Here is a 17,596-nt window from a genome sequence, read left to right on the forward strand (position 1 = left end):
GCTGTCAGACTTCTGTTAATGGACTCTCCCCCCCAATCAGTGCAAGTGTATAATAAAACAAAGACATTGTAATTTATTGGTACTTTTCATTTTTTAATTTGTCATTTTAACCACATAAAACACTTAAGCAGACACACATTAGAGTATAAAACTGATTAAATTAAGGTGAATCGTTTACCGGCAATAAGAACATCTTCCTGCATAGCATTACTGTCATTTAAAGAGCGGCTGATCTAAAATAAAATGCTTAACTGTCATGGTTTTGGTTGTTTTGTGTAGTTCTATTCAGCTGTGAAGGTGCAGTAGATTCCCCAGTGATCACTAGTGTAGCGGCCACAGTCCAGCTTCTCCAGCCCCACCAAGGCCATGTGATCAGGGGCCAGACGAGGGACTCCATCCTTGGTAGCCGAGCGGAAGTAGATTCTGTCAAAGCGGCAGCGACTGACATACGGAACAGTTTTGTTGTTGTTGGCTTTAGTATCCCATGTGTAGCGGCAGTGCTCCTGTTTGCCCAGTCGCTCCCACACATCACAGACAGTTGCAGGCAGGCCCACCTTGGTCACCTGAGATGGGTCCAGAGAAAAGAGTTACTGTGATTACTTGTTACAAGTTTACTGGCTGTATGTGAGTGGAAGGAGCAGCGTCTGACCTCCGCATCCCTCAGGTTTGTGTCTCCCCCAAACACAACGGTGACATCATCAGGTGCCTCTGACATCCTCTGCATCACCACATGCAGCTGTTTCATCCGCTCTGCAGCATATCCCTTACAGCTCTCAAAGTGGGATGTCATCAGGCACAGCTTCTGGCTGTTGACGATCACCTGATTTTTGGAAAGGAAAATGGTCCTAAGTATCCCGTTCCGCAGAACTTATGCACATGAAGAAAATATCAGAGATGATTTTGCACACACCTGAGCAACAAGCAGGTTCCTCATCATCTGAGTGGTGGGATAAGCTACTATCTCACGCTCCACAAATTTGACTCGTGACTTTTTCAGCAACATCCCTGTGAAGTAACCTTCCTCACCACCTGGTCAACACAAGTCAAGAGGAAGATGGAGACTTTTAAGCTTTGGTTCCCCTTCACATCAAATCTTTAGTCAAGGTATGCTGATACACAAGTATCAATATCATGTGCAAACTGTATGTGTACAGAGATACTTAACGGTTGTGGTCAGTTTACATTTAGTCATTGTATGTATCAATGTCGTGGTAATATGGGCGCTTTTAATGACTACTTTGAACTGTCCTATTTCCAGTGTGCAATGATTGTAAAGCTTACATCTTCAATGAGTGAAAAAAAATTGAAAGTCTGAATTCATTTGAGATTTTCTCTAATCCACACAGAGTCAAAAGTATGCTTACAGACTCAAATAAACATATACACTCTGACTTGAATGTTTTAATAAGTGGTGCTGAAGACTAAAATATCTTAACTGTACAAGTCAATAAAAGCCCTAAAATTACCATGAGACACCCCTTTTACTCCTACTCTGCAACCTTCCATGCCAATCAAGTCAGTGTTGACCCGATGTGCAGTTACATTTCTCTGGAGGTCCACGTTAGGTTATGCAGACGGTTACCTCGTGGGCTTAAAATGAGCTTCCTGTCACAGTTCCCGCAGAAGTATAATCCCCATATTAGTACAACAGTCAGAATTTATAAACGCAGTGAAAGAAGAACACAGATGTCACTAATATCTACAAATGTCTCTAATGGCTCTGCTAATGCGACACTGAGGGAAACCAAAGCAGTTCAACTGCATTCAGCCATTAATGACCATTTTATCGTTCACATGAGTTCTTTGCCTAACTGTATCTAACATACTGTACCTTCAATCATCAGGTAGCTGACAGCCCGTTTCTTCAAGTACTGGACATACGGGGGAATGAGCTCCTGCAGGAACACCACGTCAGGAGTGTATCTATGAAACAAAAAAAATAAAACAATTAAAGTAAAAACAATTACTTTACTTACATTAACTATCAAATATATAGAACTTTGAGCAAAATGTAAAATTTCCTCCAAATGATGCCTAAAACTGTGCAACAACTGTAGCACATGCTTACAAGACTAAATATGAACACAGGCCTCTGGCACGCTCTGCAATGTTGTCCGTATCAAGTCCGTCCACGTTCCAGGTGATCATGGACAGTTTACCATCATCTTCTTCTGAAGGTTTCCGTGTGGTAGCAGGACTGTCTGCAGTCAAATCTATGCTGCAAATGTTTCCACAGACAGTTTGGCTAAAATGAACAGAGTCATAAGTAAACGTCACCATACACAGAAAAGACAGCAGACTCACCAGTTTGCAGCAGGGGCATCTTCAACCTTCTGCCTCTTAGCTTTGGGGGTGGTGTCTTTCTCTGGAAGCTCCTCAACATCAAACACTCTCTCCATGTCTGCCTCAAAGAATGAGTTCAAGGCTCTCTGAAGGAAAAGAGACAGGAATGTGCTGCTTATCACAGGACTAAAAAATAAAAAAAATATCAGGACTTGGCTGTATATACATCCGTATTCCAGCATCAGCATCAATGTAATGTTTTTAGCTACAGGCTCTCATTTAATCAGTAAAATAACCCGCAGCTGTGCTGAGTGCAATTAAAAGTGCCCATTTGGACTCCGGCTACAACACCAGAGTTACACTCAGCTGGTGTATGTACCTCCATCTCCCAGTCATTCTCAGCCAGGTAGCACTGAGCCACGGCGCTTTCAGTTCCCGCTATGGCTGCAAACTCGTCACAGAGGCGGCTTCTTTTTTCCTCCAAGTTAGAAACTGACGGTGTGTCCGACTCCGAGGTAGAAGCCATCTTTATTAGACACCAGTTTTGCACAAGTACATCTGAAATAAAGAATTAAAACCAAACATTAGCCCATCTTTGCTCTCTGCAAGTTCTCTAAGGTGTACCCATGAAATGCGTCCGGGTGAACTTGCTAAACAGTTTCTAATTCGGATAAATTGAAGCTTTAAATAAGACTTTTTAGGGTTGATATACCATTTCATAAGACTCCATACCATTAAAATATACTTTTTATTATAAAAAATATTTAACTAAAAGAAGGCTTGGAAAAAAACTATTAGCATTAAAATTTTATACGCACGCGGCGCTGTTTACCTTCTTTACTGTGGCTGGCCAGTTAAAGTTTCACCCGGACCGTTTTGCGGCACGCCACAGTTTCCGGCGGTGTAAGATAAACAGAAGTTTGACATTGGCTGCATGAAAAGGTGTTAAATACACACACCTTGTCGTTAACAATGGCTTCGCTTACTTTAAATTCCTTAAAACATGTAATGAGAGCTATGGTGGATAGCCCAGGCTTCGACAGGGTACTTAGCAAGGTAAATATGGACAGTTTGTGCCAATTCGTTTTTGGTTTAAGCGCAGAAAAAAGCCGGATCGTGTCTGTATTGTTGCGCTGACATAAAAACAACTCTGTGTTTTCTTCAGGTGGACATTTTGTCTGCCAGCCCCGGTAAAGTGGTGTGTGAGATGCGGGTAGAAGAAGAGCACACAAACCGGGGAGGGACGCTGCACGGCGGGCTAACAGCCACACTGGTTGATATCGTCTCCACCATAGCTATCATGCACAGTGAGAGGGGGGCACCGGGGGTCAGCGTGGATATGAATATAACGTGAGTCCATAACTATTGTAAGCCTTTCTGGGAACAGGTTCTACCCCTCAAAACTCTGGCATAAGGCAGATCTGCCTGTAAAAAGTAGCAAGCAGGGTTCAAGGTTCAATTGAAATATGTAAAATGAACCTTCACAGGGTCCTACAACACGGACCCAGCCACCAACCAGACTTGTGCTCGTGTAGGGTTATTTTCATGCAAAAACTAAATATTTTTACTTTTATCTGTCACCTTTTGTACATTATACTATTTTTGTTTTCCTCATAAATGGGTAAATGTGAACACTTAGTCCAAAATTACTTTACTATCTTTATTCCATTTATCTGTGCTCAGGATAGACACCAGTTTGTGGAGTGACCAGGGCTAGGGACAGGTCAGGTTGAGTGGTTTGGAGAGGCTGAGATGGTTTTAGCATTTTCACACAAATATAACAGGCTTGTTCCTTTATGTTTAACACATTAAGTTTTTATTTCTCATCGCTGTGCACCTTCAAACAGCAAACCAATTTGAACCTAAATTAAAGGAATAGTAACACATACAAGACAGTCCTACTGGTGTATCCATCAGCTGGGCTTATCGCACACAACATGAAAAAGGAAAAAAAAAAATTACCTGCGTATCATTTATAGCACTATACTCAGGGGGTTAAGGTGACATTCAGAACTGTGTTTTTTCTTAATAAGCTGTGGTCACTGTATTTCAGCATCTAGCTTAGAACTGCAGAAGAGGAACAAGCATAAAGGGGATGATGCAGAGGGTTGGTGTGATGCTAGGGATAGGATGACATGGAGAAAGATGGCAACTCCTGAAGGGAGCAGCCAGAATAGGAAGAGCTTTGCACTCAGAAATGAGGATATTTAATACCACTTAAACTGTAGTGTTCGGCCTCTCTGTGAGGTCAAAGTCATGAAGAGTGATGAGTCATGACCCCACATTTGAGAGAAAAGTACTTTAAAATATATATACACCGGTAGTTTTTTTCCCCCCTTGTTGATTAGAATTTTTATTTGCTTTGGTTTACAGAATTGCCCAGTAAGAAAATGGTCCCTGGCTTGATCCCAGGAGACAAATCCCTTTGGGGTTTCATCCGATGTGTTAATGCAGGGCAGGGAGCAGCCGAAAGTAGCTTTATTCACTTATTGCCAAGACTAAAGGATAAATGTTGAAAGTCAGAAATAACATACTCAGCTTAGCGCACTGAGGGTTAAGTTACACCTCACAGGATTAAATTTAACCTCCTGCAGGCTTTCCTAATCTGGCTGATAATTTCCCCGATAAACTACAAAAGCTGTCACTGTGTCATAGGTACATGAACGCTGCCAAGATGGGAGAAGATGTTCTCATCACCGCTCAGGTTCTGAAACAGGGACGGAGTCTGGCGTTTGCCACAGTGGACCTCACCAACAAGGTTACAGGGAAGATCATCGCACAAGGAAGACACACCAAACATCTTGGCCGCAGCTGAAGCTTCTCCACTCTGTATCTGTCTGTAGTGTCAAAGCAAGAGTGACGATGTAAACAGCTTCTCTCTGTCTGTAAATAAGTTTGTAATCAGTACTTCAGTGGTGGGTGTCACAACGCTTGGGCTACGAGCTGGTGGTTACTTGATGCTTATTTCCTGCTGTTAAATATTTGCCAATAACTTAAATTGACACCAGTGGTTATTGTATGATCAGAGCCCCTCTTCATTGAAAGACTGTATCAATGATTTGTGCGCATGCAATAAAAGAAAATGGACAAAGAGTGATGCTTTCAGAATTTGCACTGTATTGGGATATGCTCAGCAGTATTGATTTGAGAACCAACAGAGAAAAAAAACTCCAGAAGTTACACGCCTTACATCCTTTTAAAGTGAACACACTGAATCAACAAGGAGCAAAATTATATGTGCGTAATATTCTTTGACAAGCAAGCCTGCAAAACCCAATTTAATTTGATGAGCATGGTGGCAAATCATCTAACTTTTAGTAGGTCAAATAAAAATAAGAGAATTAGCTTTCAGCAACTTTTGTTAGGTATGTTAAACAATAAATGTCGCCATTTCAGTTACTCACCAACCCACATCCCCAATAAAACAAACATAAAAACATCATTTCAGTAGCTCAATGGAATAGTGCTTGAACAGTGAACATGACCCTCAACGTCTAACCAACTTTGTGTGTATAATACCTTTCAAGTCACTCAAGGTTTTAGTGAAGGCTTGCCTAGCATGTTTCAGAGGAAAGCAAATGACACCAAACCATCTTTGAAAGTCCAGCAAAATAACTAAGGCTGTTTAAAAGAAGCGATACCTACACCATATGATTTGACAGATACTGTTCATCTCATTATCTCTTTGCTTACACGGGTGTTTAAACACCTCTCCACACCTGTCCTCGGTCACAAGACTGCGTAAAGTTGTTCTAGACACCTGCGTGACATTACAAACTTTAACAATCATTTCTTATGACAACAAGGATATAAAACGCGTCCATGTGAGAACCACCATGATGACCTGTGTATTGTTTGTTCCTGTTCTGATGCAACATAAAGAGTTCCTTCAATGACCGGTGCTGTTGACAGTGCAGCTCCAAGAGAACAACCAACCACTCAAAATCAATGTTCGTGCAGGTTCAAATGAACAAAAATAGGTGAGTGAGAAGCAGGGAATGAGGAGGAAGTGGAAAAAAAGGTGAGGGATAAATCCAAAAATGGTAGGGAGAAGAGGGGTGGGGGCACACTGGGAGCATGAGGCAGAAAAAAAATGAAGGATGGGAACTCAATCAGATTCAGGTCAGGGAAGGTAGAACGAGTAGAAACAAAAAAGGAGATCCAAGCATAAGTTCACATCTTAAAGGGAAAAAAGGATGGAGATGAGTACATCAATTTGCTTCTGAAGGCTTAGGCAAGAGGAAGGGAAAAAGGCTTTTTTTTTTTCTTTTTCATTCCCCCTCCGTGTGGCTGGGTGGAGCAAGAAGCCTTAATCAGGCATATAAGGGCGGAGGTGATCCTCGATGTCTCCCACACCCCAGCAGGTCAGCTGGTCCTGGGGCAAGTACAGGCAGAGGCTGCACAACTTGAAAACTGTGGCCTTGGTTTTAGGAGTCTGAAAGAATGTGGACAACATTTGTGATAAAGTGTGTTAACAAGACCATTTCAGGGTTTTTTCCTCCTCTTTTTAGGAGAATTACATTTTATTTTCAGCGATGCGACATACCTGTAAGTGCTGTCTATCCATGAAGAGAAATACAGACTGAGTTGGGTTGTTCATGACCATTCCAGCCTTGTCTTTACGACCCAAAGCATGCATGCACTGCTTCTCGTAGTCTCCATGATGAAATTCAAACTTGGCCTGTAAATAAGACAGACTTAAGAACTAAGGACAAAGTTTTGTTATGTAAAGTCTCAGTTTCCCAGACACAGATTAAGCCTAGTCTCAGGCTACAAACTCGCAGTGTTTCGTGTTAGTTGAGGACTGAACTTCATACATATCTGGGAAACTGGCTGCAAAATTGAATTTGCTGATAAGATGCTTTTTTTTTACTATTTAAAATTGCTACACTGTGAAGATGATTTAAAAAAAATAGAGTGTACACAAAGATGATATTTTTAACTTTCTATAGTTCTGACCAAACCTAAGGTGATAAGGACTGACCTGAACAGGCCTAAAGGGTTCATCATCGGCCCCCTTCCATCTGGAGAACAGCAGACAGACGATCTTCTCAATATCGTTGCGTGGCCATAGGATAAAATCCATTTCCTGAGTGCAGCCTATCACATCCTGTAAAAACACAGACAGCTAACATGACACAAAATGTTTACTTTTCCATACACTCCCCCTTTCAAATGGTATTGTGTCTCACCCTTCGCATTGACTGGTATCGGGGCGCGTGTAGTTGCACAACGTCTTTTTGCAGGAGCTCTATTGAACTCTCGAGAGAGTAGCTGGAATCGCGCACACCTCGTAGGATATTTTCTTCATAGTTGTTGGTCATCACTGGCACAACTTCGGCTACCTCAAAAAGTGCTGACTTCTTCTTCTGTAATGAAAAAAAATTGGAGGGGGGATATTTTAAGGCATTGCTTTGGTTGTACAATGAGGAACAAACATGAGTGGATCTGTAGTGCTGGCAAACCTTTTCTTTGAAAACGAAGGCTATATAAATCTTGAAGTCAAACTGATCAGCCAAAGATTCCCTTTTCTTCCGAAGTTGAGCTCGAAGTCGATTTCGTGTTTGATTTCTGCGTGAAGTTGGGTCCCCCATGGTTGGAATTCGATGGTAGTGTCTTCTCCTCTTCTGCAGTATATTTTGGCTAAACTCTCTACTTTCTGTTTGATAAAGGATGGAGCTGGCTACCCTTTGCAGAAACAACGCATCAAAACTCTAGGCTAAATCCTCAGTATACCAACTACGAACTTAAAAGGTCATAAAAATCTTAAACAAAACTAAGTCATTTCGATTGTTTTGTTAAAAAAAGGGCAGTGTTGAGGAGGGGGGGAATGGTCGACAAGCTAAGACTACATCTCCTTTATGCTTGATCAGAAATCCATGTTTTAAGACATGACTTTCAAGAACCGTGAGCTTCGTTTTTCAACCTGCCATGGAGGGATTACAACAAAGATTTAAATTAAAACAGCAACTCAAATGACTCAACTTTTCCCTCCTATAGATGGTACTGAAATCAGCAGAAAGCGCTGCTGCAAAAACCCATATCGCTAGTTTTCTGCAATTGAGATTGTGGACTACAGCAAGCAGACAAATATTCTATCGTTTGGGTCATTTCAAAGTCCCTCATCCATGGCTGTCTTTTTGCTTCCGTGCAGACACTGTTATGTGCGTGTTATAGACGGACTGGGGATACAGACGAAGATGGCAGGTAAACACAGATGCCAGGAGATATTGGCACCGGGTAACATCGAAGACTACTGCGAAAGTAACTTGACATTTCCGTGACTTTTACTGCCACTCATTTGGCCCAGAGCCTGTGTCGTTGCTGCCACTGCCGATAGTCATGATGTGGGCGTATTTTTAGCACACTAGCTAAGGTGAGCTAGCAGGCTAATCTAGGCATTCACTTCCGACACTAACTAGTAGTGAGCCAGCGATATAGCTACATCTTATCATCTGACTGATTGGCTTAATTGAGGCCTATGTGTGATCACCTAGCTTAGCGTACAGTCATCTTTAAACGCGTTTACATTTCCCCCACCTCCTCGGCTCAATGTGACTGCCAGTGCTGTTTGAGGCTAAGAAACCAGCGGGCTTCACTCACTAACCGTTTACACCATTTTCGCTAAATGTAATGCGCTTCAGTCGTGCCTTGTTAACTACTTCATCGACAAAAAAAACAGAATCAGCCCAGGGGAATCAATTATAGCCAATCAACGACAGCAGTTGAATGGCGAAATAATTGTTAGCTAAACAAAAAAAATCAACCCCCCGCTTTCCACGTCTGAAGTTTCGAGGTGTTTGCTGCGCTTGTTTTCTTTCTCTCCTTTTCTTCAGTCGTCACAACCTCCGGCTCGCCCTGCCGCATGCCATGTCAAGATAAATCGACAATCCAGCTCAAGTCCTCCGTTCTTTCAGTCGACATGTGGAGTTTTCTGTCTCCCGGCGGGCCCATATTTAACGACGTGTCGTCCAACGTTTTTTCCGTTTGGTTTCTTTGTTTGCGTGTTTTTTTTAGGTAGCTAATAATGGCACATACAAGCTAGACGGTCTACAACCTCCCCCAAAATGGCTGCACAGTCAACTACAAAGATATGACGTGCCTTGACATGTGACCGCACGAGGGGAAAAAAACAACGGTGCAAAAAAAATAATTCTTTGTGAGCATGCGCCTCACTGGCCTCTTGCTCACGTGACGGAGTGGGCGTATTTAAGCCTCTGGCGCGGGAGTATCGGAGAAGAGTCGAGCGAACGGGAAACCGAGGTTAAGAAAAAGCAGGCAGGGTAAGTTCTGGTAATGGTTTTAATTAATTAATTTTTTTTTTTATCTACAGTTATATCACATTAAGTATAGTTCACGTCGGCTAATTTGCCTTCTTTAAACGTGGCTGATTGGTTTTCCTTAAGATCCAGCTGACTCGAGGCCTTCTTACCATGGCTTATTTTAAAAGTGGGGAAACTTAGACCATATGATCCTTTCCTTATAGAGTAGCGTTTCTAAGTGGGTAGAATCACTAGTCAATGGTAAGCTAGACAGCTAGAGGTTTAATTTTTTTTTAAAATATAATTTTTGCTAATTAAAAATCAAGTTCTTTGTCTACTACTTGTCCTGGCTCAGGTTTCGAGAAAAAAAATGAACGTCAGTGGAAAAGTAAAGCAGAGCCACCAGAAGTCCAATGAGAACATAAAGGTAAGTACAAAGACTTTTAAGTTGTTTCGTCATTTTGTCTTTCAAGTGTAAACATTGGTGGTAATTATTTCCCTAGTAGTGCTCAAATATCTCCTATACTACCTTTCTTGGGTGACTGGTATCATTTTAGAGAGCTTCTCATGAAATTCTTATTTTTTTCGGGTGAGGGTCAGTATTTTTATTTAAACTCCAAAACCAAAAACTTCCATGTAAATATAGAAGGCCAAGATTGCCTCTTCCATTTATTGTTGTCTTAATTCTTTTATATTAACATGTATAATCCAGCTGCAGCAGTCTCTGGACATGTAGTCTCAACAGAACAAAGCCATCTACTGTAAGTGGCTTGAAGGTCAGTCCTAAAGGACACTTCAGGGTTGGGTTGTGTGGAAAGGCACTTAAATGTGGTATTTCCTGTAAAGTGGTATTTAAATTCGTCATATTGCTGAGCAGCTCGGTGTCTTATTGCTTACACTTAAACAAAATTACATTTGTTTTGGTTTCTACTTTGCTGTTCCTTAAGGAAAAGGCCCACTCACAACTTAATCACCCATTATACAAAACACCCCAGCAGTCTTGTGAAGCTGTGGCCAAACATTAACAAATTATGTTTTCTGGCTGCTCTGTAACGATCATTGGAGAGACTTTCCCACGGCTGTTAAGAATTTGTGCCCTACCCGCGCTTTGCACACCTGTAGGTCTGTTGCACATGGCATTGCTGTTGTGGCACCTCACTTATGCCCTTTCTCCTGGTGACAGTGTAACTAAAGTAAAGCTTGTGAAGTGATGCTAATCCTTGCTGAATAGAAGCTTTGAGAATGAGAACATGGGTTCTGCTACTTTCCCATGTGACTCAATCTTTAGTTTCTAAAGGCTAATCAGGGGGAGGGGGAGTCTACCTTCTGTTTTGTTAGCATGTTGTAATCTAATCAGATATACAGTAACGGTTACTTGTGTTGGATGCCTTTCAGAGCCTTCTCACACCTTCTCAAAAGACTATGGGACCTGCCAGGCAAACCCTGCAAGTTCGTCAGGTTAACTCAGACCTGGGGAGGTCAGCTAAGGTTTGTAGTAGCTGTCCAAATTGGCTTGCATAAGATTAAGACTTGTAGATGTTGAATCACTCATGAAAATTGCATCTTTCAAGCCTAAATTTTGGAAATGATTTGTTTTTTAGGCCGGAAAGGTTGGTCCAAAGCGGAAGAATTGGACAGCTGAGCAAATCAGAGGATCAAAGAGGGTCAAGATGGAAGTCAAATCCACTCAAACAGAAGCAGCTGATGGGTTAATAGATGGCATGTCCAAAGAAGCATATGAGCTCATGGTCAAAGGTAGAGAAGGCAGCACGGTGCGCTAGATGGTCACAAATTTTCACTTTATCTCAAACTCTGATCTAAACCCTCTGCTGCTGTTGTAGAAACTCCACCTTCCACCTACTGGAAAGAGGTAGCAGAGGAGCGACGGAAAGCACTGTACAATGTTCTACAGGAGAATGAGAAGGTGAGTTAATCACTGAGATTCTGCTAATGTTTAGCTGCAAACTGAGCTGTTCCCACGCTCCCACTGACACACTTGACCTTTGGCTACTGACCAGCTGGCACTTGAGTAGCTCTGAAGCTCACTGAATTCTCCTCTATATAAAAGGTGCTGATGCTGGCATTTTTCTGCATTCACTACTTCACGATTCCTGTAACTCCTAAATTGTTTGGCTAGATTGCCTGTACAGTGTATTAACGTGAAGCAGTTTTCTGGTTTAGACCTTCCATGTGTAGGAGGTTGTCTTAACTTTGTGTTTGCATTTGTTGTTTCAGCTCCACAAAAGCATAGAGGCCAGAGATGAGCAGCTAACGAAGCTTCAGAGTGAAAATGAAGAGCTGCAGGAGCTCGCTCAACATGTCCAGTACATGGCTGACATGATTGAGGTAAGTATTAAAATTTGACTGCACATTGAGTTGTGGCGAAAAACTATATGTTAATCTTATCAGTTGTGTACCAACATTACTGTGGACAGTTTTGAGAAAGTGGAACTGGAGGGATGCACCAGGAAGCTTAAAATGTATGGCTAAACAAACTTTAAACAGATTGGAGTTCAGTTTATTGGTGCAGTCGCAACCGTTTCAGTGTCTTCTTTTTTCCACTCGGGGAAAATAAACTGCCCATCCTGTCTAGAGATGCTTTGCATAATTAAATCTTAACACTATATGCGTCTGATCAAGTTTTACAAATCTGGCTACTTGCTGCAGCATTGCAATTACAATTTTGGACTCATTCTGTTTAATCAGTGGGCACAAAGTAGTAACTTGGTGGTAAAAATTTCAGCCTTTTGAGCTAAACCCAAATTCCCTGAGCAGAGTACTTAACCAGGTGGAGAGCTGCATGGATAAACTGGACAGGACTGCACAGATGGGTCTGTTGGTAAATTAAACTTGGTGTACTCTCTTTTTAGAGACTGACTGGGAAATCTCCTGACAATCTGGATGAGCTCAGAGGGATTGCCTTTGATGAAGATGAGGCTGAACATGAAGGCGACGACTTGGCAGATCAGAGTGAAAACGATCCAGACTACAGTTACGGCTCTGCAGAAGAGCTATCGGATGATGAAGAACCAGGACCCTCAGGACTCCAGAACTAATACTGCATGACTGAGTAAGCTTTGACTGCAACGAGTACTTCGTTTGAAGGAGATGAGCTTTAAAGATGTGTATGTACTCTAAATTCAGCCTGCAATTATTTTTTTTAAAATATATTTTTCATCATTGCTCAAGTTTAAGGGTCTTAAGAAACTAAGCCAGTGAAGGTTTCCTTTAACAGAAGACCCCTTGATGTGTCATAGTAAGAAAAGTACAGATGTGAACTAAGCTGCTGGAACCTGAAAGACTTCCATGTCAGGGTGTCCACAACCATTAGTCTAAAAGAAGTTTACCTTGGCCAGGTGAAACTAAAATGCTTGTCCAACGTGCTTCTTTTGGCACTTGATTTGTCTTGTGGCTCCTGTTGAGCGACAGTATTTACAAATTTTACTTGAACACCTGTTTTTCCCTGTTATAAGTTAAATGTGCACTGTTGGTCAGTTATTTACTGCCAGATGTGGCAAAGAGCATGGCCCTGAAATGTTGCCTCACTGTAAAATTTTGAAGTTGGTGTAAATAAACTTTATATTTTAAATCTTGACACTTATTGAAGCTTGTAGTTCTTGCTGAACCTAAAGGGTGAAGTTGCTACAGAAATGAGAAAATTATAAATGGGTATGCTAGGGACTGGGGGGGTGAAGACTCCAGTCGGTCCACTTGGTGGTGTTGGGATAAATCTTGATTCTTTTATCTGTATTTTGAGAAGCGTTGCAGCTTTTCTCACTGATAAAGACCTCCTCGATAGCCTGTCATACTACAGCAAAGTGACACACAACTGACCTCAACTAGAGATGTCTTTGTTACTGTGCTATGGAAGGAAAAACTGACTTGCACTGGTGCTCCGGCCCATTTAGGATCAGAATATGCTGTATGTGGCTCACAATGTAAAATGAGTTTGACATCGCTGGCTTAGGCTGTCCCATATGGAAAAGAAATGGTAAACTTATGTGATTACTCATGAAAGTGGCCACGTTCTCATTACTTTCATATATTGTTTTAGTAAGTATCCAAAACATACAAGTTTCATTATATAATTTTTCAAGGGATCTTATGTTTTCACTCATGCTTTTCATACAAGTTTCACACAAGACAGATACAAACTTTATATAAGATTTATATATCTTTTCCATATGGGGTGTCATGTCTTAACAGCATAAAATGGTCAAATCTACACTCAACTAAAACTTTTTTTTTTTTTTGGGTGTGTTAAGCTTGTATGCCCACTTTTCCGTATAAAATCTAGCTGCTGTGTAGTTGTAACAGTCCGATTACGTATGGATTTGCATACACTAATTAGTATTAATTTAAAACGGCAGTAGGACTTAAAAAAACAAAACATTCTATTTAAGACTGAATGGGCTCCAGCCCCCTCACGACCCTGACAAGGATAAGCAGAAGAGAATGGATGGACTCCGTGTGGGGAAAGAGAAATCCAGTTTTTAATTATGCAAAAATAAACTTTATTGCAACTTCTTGATGAGCAGAGGAACCACGACGGAGAAGAGCAGTGTGCAACCACATGAATCAGTACTGAAGCTATTGACCAAGAAGATGGATGAAGTTCAGTTTCAGCAGTTATTATTAAAACCTAAATTAAACGTGCACATTTCGCCACCTTGTATTATATACGGTGCTAAAGAACTGAACAGTCCACCAATTAACTTGTTAAACAGGTCAACAGCGAGTTTGTGAAGAGAGAAAATTAGACACAGAGTGAGTTACTGGACCAAAATACTGTAATGCTGTTCACATCTCGAAAAGGAATTTAAATTTGGACCACGTTTTGCAAAAGGCTGCATGAAAGTAAAAAAGAAACAACTTTTAGTATCAACTTCACGCATTTACAGATTATATTACAAAAAGAATACCTTTCATAAAAATACTAACCGCTTGCTTTTTAATATGGCTTTTGGATTGTGCAGTTACAACCAGATGTAACGAGATCCTCATATTACGGGTTTGCCTTTTTTTCCTTTTTGTGCTTCCAAAGATAAGTCTGAGGGTTCTGGTCCAAATGTACACGCTGTATTGAAAATACATTCTCCTGGATGAGCTCTTATTAAAAGACCGTTTTAAAATCCCAAGATTTTTCCTTTGGTTATAGTAAATCTACTTAATAAAGTAACATCTCTATCATATAAATGCCCCGTTAGTTTGGGGACCTTTTAGGGAAAACAAAATCAAGATTTGCTAATAGTAATTATAAATATTCTCCAAAATAACAATCTAATATAATTAAATTGAAAATAAACTCCAATTATAATCAAACACGAGTCGTATGGTAAAAACACAGAGGCCTTTTTAAACAAAAGACATTAATTCAAATACCAGACCTGAAAGTAGAGCATAAATATACAATCATTTACATAACAATGTGGTCTGCTCTAATACAAAATAACTTGACAGAATATTAGAATAACAAGGAGTAAATAATAAATATGACATGTGAGCTTCTAAGTTTTGTCACTGTGCAGCAGCACCAGACTCAGTAGTACAGTTACAATGAGAAAAGCTGGAGATAGATGCCTCCCCTGGGTCAGTGTTCCCATTAAACCGTTCGCATGGAGCAGACCCAAAGTGTGGCAGAAAAGGCCAAAAGCTTAATGTCTTATCCTGCTATCAGCTCGCGTGCTGCCTCAACTGATCCTCTCTGCACAACTGCCAAGAAAGTGCATTCTCATGAGGTCCTCTGCCTAGTTTATTGCCCTCGACTGGCTCCTGACCTTGTAGGAAAAACAAACAAAACATACATTTACAAAGAGTATTTGTGTAATGTGCCAGCTCAGCCACAACGAGGCTCAAAAGGTCAAAAGCTGACGATATCAAATGGGCTTCACGTGTCAGCCAGGTGCAAAAAAAAAAGGAAAAAAAAAAAAATCACATATGTACAGAAAAAATTGCACTTGTTAAACTGCAAGTAGGAGAAATCTCAGACGCAAACTGCTGCGTGAGTGAACACTGGGCACTGTGCTAAACCCCCGTCTCCCCTGGACCGCTGTGACCTCATCTTATTAAATGTTCCTCCCTGCCAAAAAACACACAGGTCTTTCAACCACACGAGGATCCCTGAAAATTACGTCTTGAACACAACCACGTGTATCACGTGTAAACTAAGCCGTATTTACACGCCTTACAACAGTGCAGGTCTTCCGAAAGCGTCAGAAAGCACTTCTAATCTAGGTGAACGCATGTTAACAGTGATTATACAAAGATCATAGTATATTGCGTGGTACAATAAATCTGTAAAATTTGAGATTATTCAGAGAGTGCGTGAGACGGGTGTTCTCGGAAGCCTTTTTGACAGGAGGGTGAAGACCCGGTGCTTGATTTCCACAGTCTTTGGAGCAGCTCTCAGCCGCTTTGTGTCCAGTCAAAATTTGTGCTTTTCAATTCAACTTAACGTGACCGGTGTGTGCCTGGCTCAGACAGCAGGGTGAGGAGGAGGAGTGTAAGCGTGCGTCAGGAGGGGTCTAGGTTGTGTGTCCTTGTGGTTAAGACAACTTGTTTGGTGTTACTTCCTTTCAGGAGGCAGTGAGTAACAGTGATTAACTGCAGTTTAAGTGAAAACGTTTGTTGTTGCTAGAAAGCAGATCGATGAACAGATTAGTCGTTAACGGCCCTGTGAGGTGTGCTGTGTGGGTTGAGCTAAGGAGGCAAGTGCTGTCCTCGGAGGTCCGGGTGCAGTCCTTTTATCTTTTCAGTGATGGCTCAGAAGGCAGTGGTGACGGTGTTTCCTCGCCGTGTGCCCAGACGGATCATCTCCCCCGGCACAGTGTCCAGCTGCTCGTACGCCAGGCGCCCCTCCTCACCTGCAAGCAGCAAAAAGAGATTATTAGAAATAATGTGTCCATAGTCACCTTTCACATAACTACTGAAGGGGAGAACGGGGAAAAGCTACAATTTACTGATGGTACACAAACGCCTCATGCGCAGTTAGTTAAAAAGTGAATGTTTTGCAGAGAGGACAGCTTTACAGATACATTCACTAAGTGTGTGTGGGACTGTCACAGATTGTCTAACTTTCACAAAGACTGTTTCACACAATGTTCACTGAAATGGCATCAAACTCGGCGCTGAACTTACTGGTGTCTCCAGCAAGATGCCTGCATATTTTGCTGGGAATCGGGTAAAACTGGTTGACAAGGGTTAAGAATGAAACTTTGGACGAAGCCCAGAAGGAGCAACAGAATCTTCTAAAAATATTAGTGAGAATAAATCACTTGGCAAATGAAAGGTCGCTGGTTTGAATTTGCGTCAGGAAGGGCTTTGCCAAACCAAACGTGCAGCGTTGCCTGCTGAGGCGATCTCTTGTGGTGAAGGAGCAGCTAAAAGTAGCTTCTGTTAGTAATGACCACCTACTTCTCAGATGGCAGTATTCGTATCCCCACAATCAAGATTATGGCAGAAAGAAGGCAACGGAAGGACGTAACAAATTGACAAAAGAAAATATAAGAATCTGCATGCTGAGTTAAAACCCTCGGCGTTTGAGAAAAGTTGCCTTCAATGTAAGATTTTAAAGCGTCTGCAGAGAAAGTGTTGAAGCTCAAACATCTGCCCCAGAAAACAAGCAAGAGAAAACGTGTTTTTCTTGGAATTTACCGTCAACACTGCAATTAAACACATCTTAATAGCACTATAGTGTGTAAATGACCTCATGGCAGTTGTGTATAAAATGCAGTGGATTTGTTACGCACCGAACGTGAGCAGGGTTTCTATGGCCACGTGACGCAGCTCTTCGTCGGCTGAATCGCACAGCGCTACCACTGCTCTGATGCTCTCGACTGCCTGCGCACACAAACAAGATAAAAATGTAAAAATCCAAAGGACATGTTTCTCTTTATTGCATAAAACTGCTGTTTGCACAGTTTAGTAAACAACTACTGACCTCCAGACAGCTGAGAGCTGAGCAGGCTGCCCTCTGACTCTGCACTCCAGCCTCCGACAGTGCCTGGGTGTAGCACTCCACTGCCTGCAGACACACAAACAACCATTAAAAA

The 17,596-nt window shown here is 41.6% G+C and overlaps 5 protein-coding genes across 15 annotated transcripts in view; 2 read left to right on the plus strand and 3 right to left on the minus strand.

Annotated features, from left to right (window-relative positions):
- Positions 1-78: 78 nt before the first annotated feature.
- Positions 79-3,199, minus strand: LOC309698922 (tyrosyl-DNA phosphodiesterase 2-like). 3 transcript variants are annotated; one of them, XM_082521676.1, is made up of 8 exons: positions 3,116-3,199; positions 2,663-2,841; positions 2,305-2,429; positions 2,069-2,218; positions 1,832-1,923; positions 911-1,029; positions 650-820; positions 79-563 (listed from the first exon to the last, which is right to left on the minus strand). In XM_082521676.1, the coding sequence occupies exons 2-8, from the start codon at positions 2,807-2,809 to the stop codon at positions 282-284; spliced, it is 1,086 nt and encodes a 361-aa protein (XP_082377802.1). In that variant the 5' UTR covers positions 2,810-2,841; positions 3,116-3,199; the 3' UTR covers positions 79-281. The 3 variants fall into 3 exon arrangements, with proteins under 3 accessions (XP_082377802.1, XP_082377803.1, XP_082377804.1); XM_082521677.1 differs by having other exon boundaries at positions 3,102-3,176; XM_082521678.1 differs by lacking the exon at positions 3,116-3,199 and adding an exon at positions 2,996-3,098.
- Positions 3,200-3,229: 30 nt separating this feature from the next.
- acot13 (acyl-CoA thioesterase 13) lies at positions 3,230-5,376 on the plus strand. Its single transcript, XM_082521693.1, has 3 exons — positions 3,230-3,339; positions 3,449-3,633; positions 4,939-5,376. Exons 1-3 carry the CDS (start codon positions 3,256-3,258, stop codon positions 5,096-5,098), a joined length of 429 nt encoding a protein of 142 aa, XP_082377819.1. The 5' UTR covers positions 3,230-3,255; the 3' UTR covers positions 5,099-5,376.
- Position 5,377: 1 nt separating this feature from the next.
- Positions 5,378-9,376, minus strand: cUnh6orf62 (chromosome Un C6orf62 homolog). 2 transcript variants are annotated; one of them, XM_082521690.1, is made up of 5 exons: positions 7,749-9,370; positions 7,476-7,652; positions 7,268-7,393; positions 6,830-6,964; positions 5,378-6,718 (listed from the first exon to the last, which is right to left on the minus strand). In XM_082521690.1, the coding sequence occupies exons 1-5, from the start codon at positions 7,875-7,877 to the stop codon at positions 6,593-6,595; spliced, it is 693 nt and encodes a 230-aa protein (XP_082377816.1). In that variant the 5' UTR covers positions 7,878-9,370; the 3' UTR covers positions 5,378-6,592. The 2 variants fall into 2 exon arrangements, with proteins under 2 accessions (XP_082377816.1, XP_082377815.1); XM_082521689.1 differs by having other exon boundaries at positions 7,476-9,376.
- Positions 9,377-9,464: 88 nt separating this feature from the next.
- Positions 9,465-13,140, plus strand: gmnn (geminin DNA replication inhibitor). The gene is made up of 7 exons (XM_082521692.1): positions 9,465-9,566; positions 9,901-9,972; positions 10,941-11,033; positions 11,147-11,300; positions 11,387-11,469; positions 11,781-11,891; positions 12,416-13,140. Exons 2-7 carry the CDS (start codon positions 9,916-9,918, stop codon positions 12,599-12,601), a joined length of 684 nt encoding a protein of 227 aa, XP_082377818.1. The 5' UTR covers positions 9,465-9,566; positions 9,901-9,915; the 3' UTR covers positions 12,602-13,140.
- Positions 13,141-14,035: 895 nt separating this feature from the next.
- The window catches only part of ripor2 (RHO family interacting cell polarization regulator 2), a 74,893-nt gene continuing 71,332 nt past the window's right edge, over positions 14,036-17,596 (minus strand). For all 8 annotated transcript variants that reach the window (XM_082522074.1, XM_082522072.1, XM_082522073.1 and 5 more), the window contains 3 exons: positions 17,485-17,568; positions 17,294-17,384; positions 14,036-16,408 (listed from right to left, as the gene is read on the minus strand). In XM_082522074.1, coding sequence (XP_082378200.1) covers positions 16,308-16,408; positions 17,294-17,384; positions 17,485-17,568 — 276 coding nt within the window. In that variant the 3' untranslated portion in view covers positions 14,036-16,307. The remainder of the gene's footprint in view (positions 16,409-17,293; positions 17,385-17,484; positions 17,569-17,596) is intronic.

This window comes from Aulonocara stuartgranti (assembly GCF_965226115.1).
Source record: "Aulonocara stuartgranti genome assembly, chromosome: 22".
NCBI lineage: Eukaryota > Metazoa > Chordata > Actinopteri > Cichliformes > Cichlidae > Aulonocara > Aulonocara stuartgranti.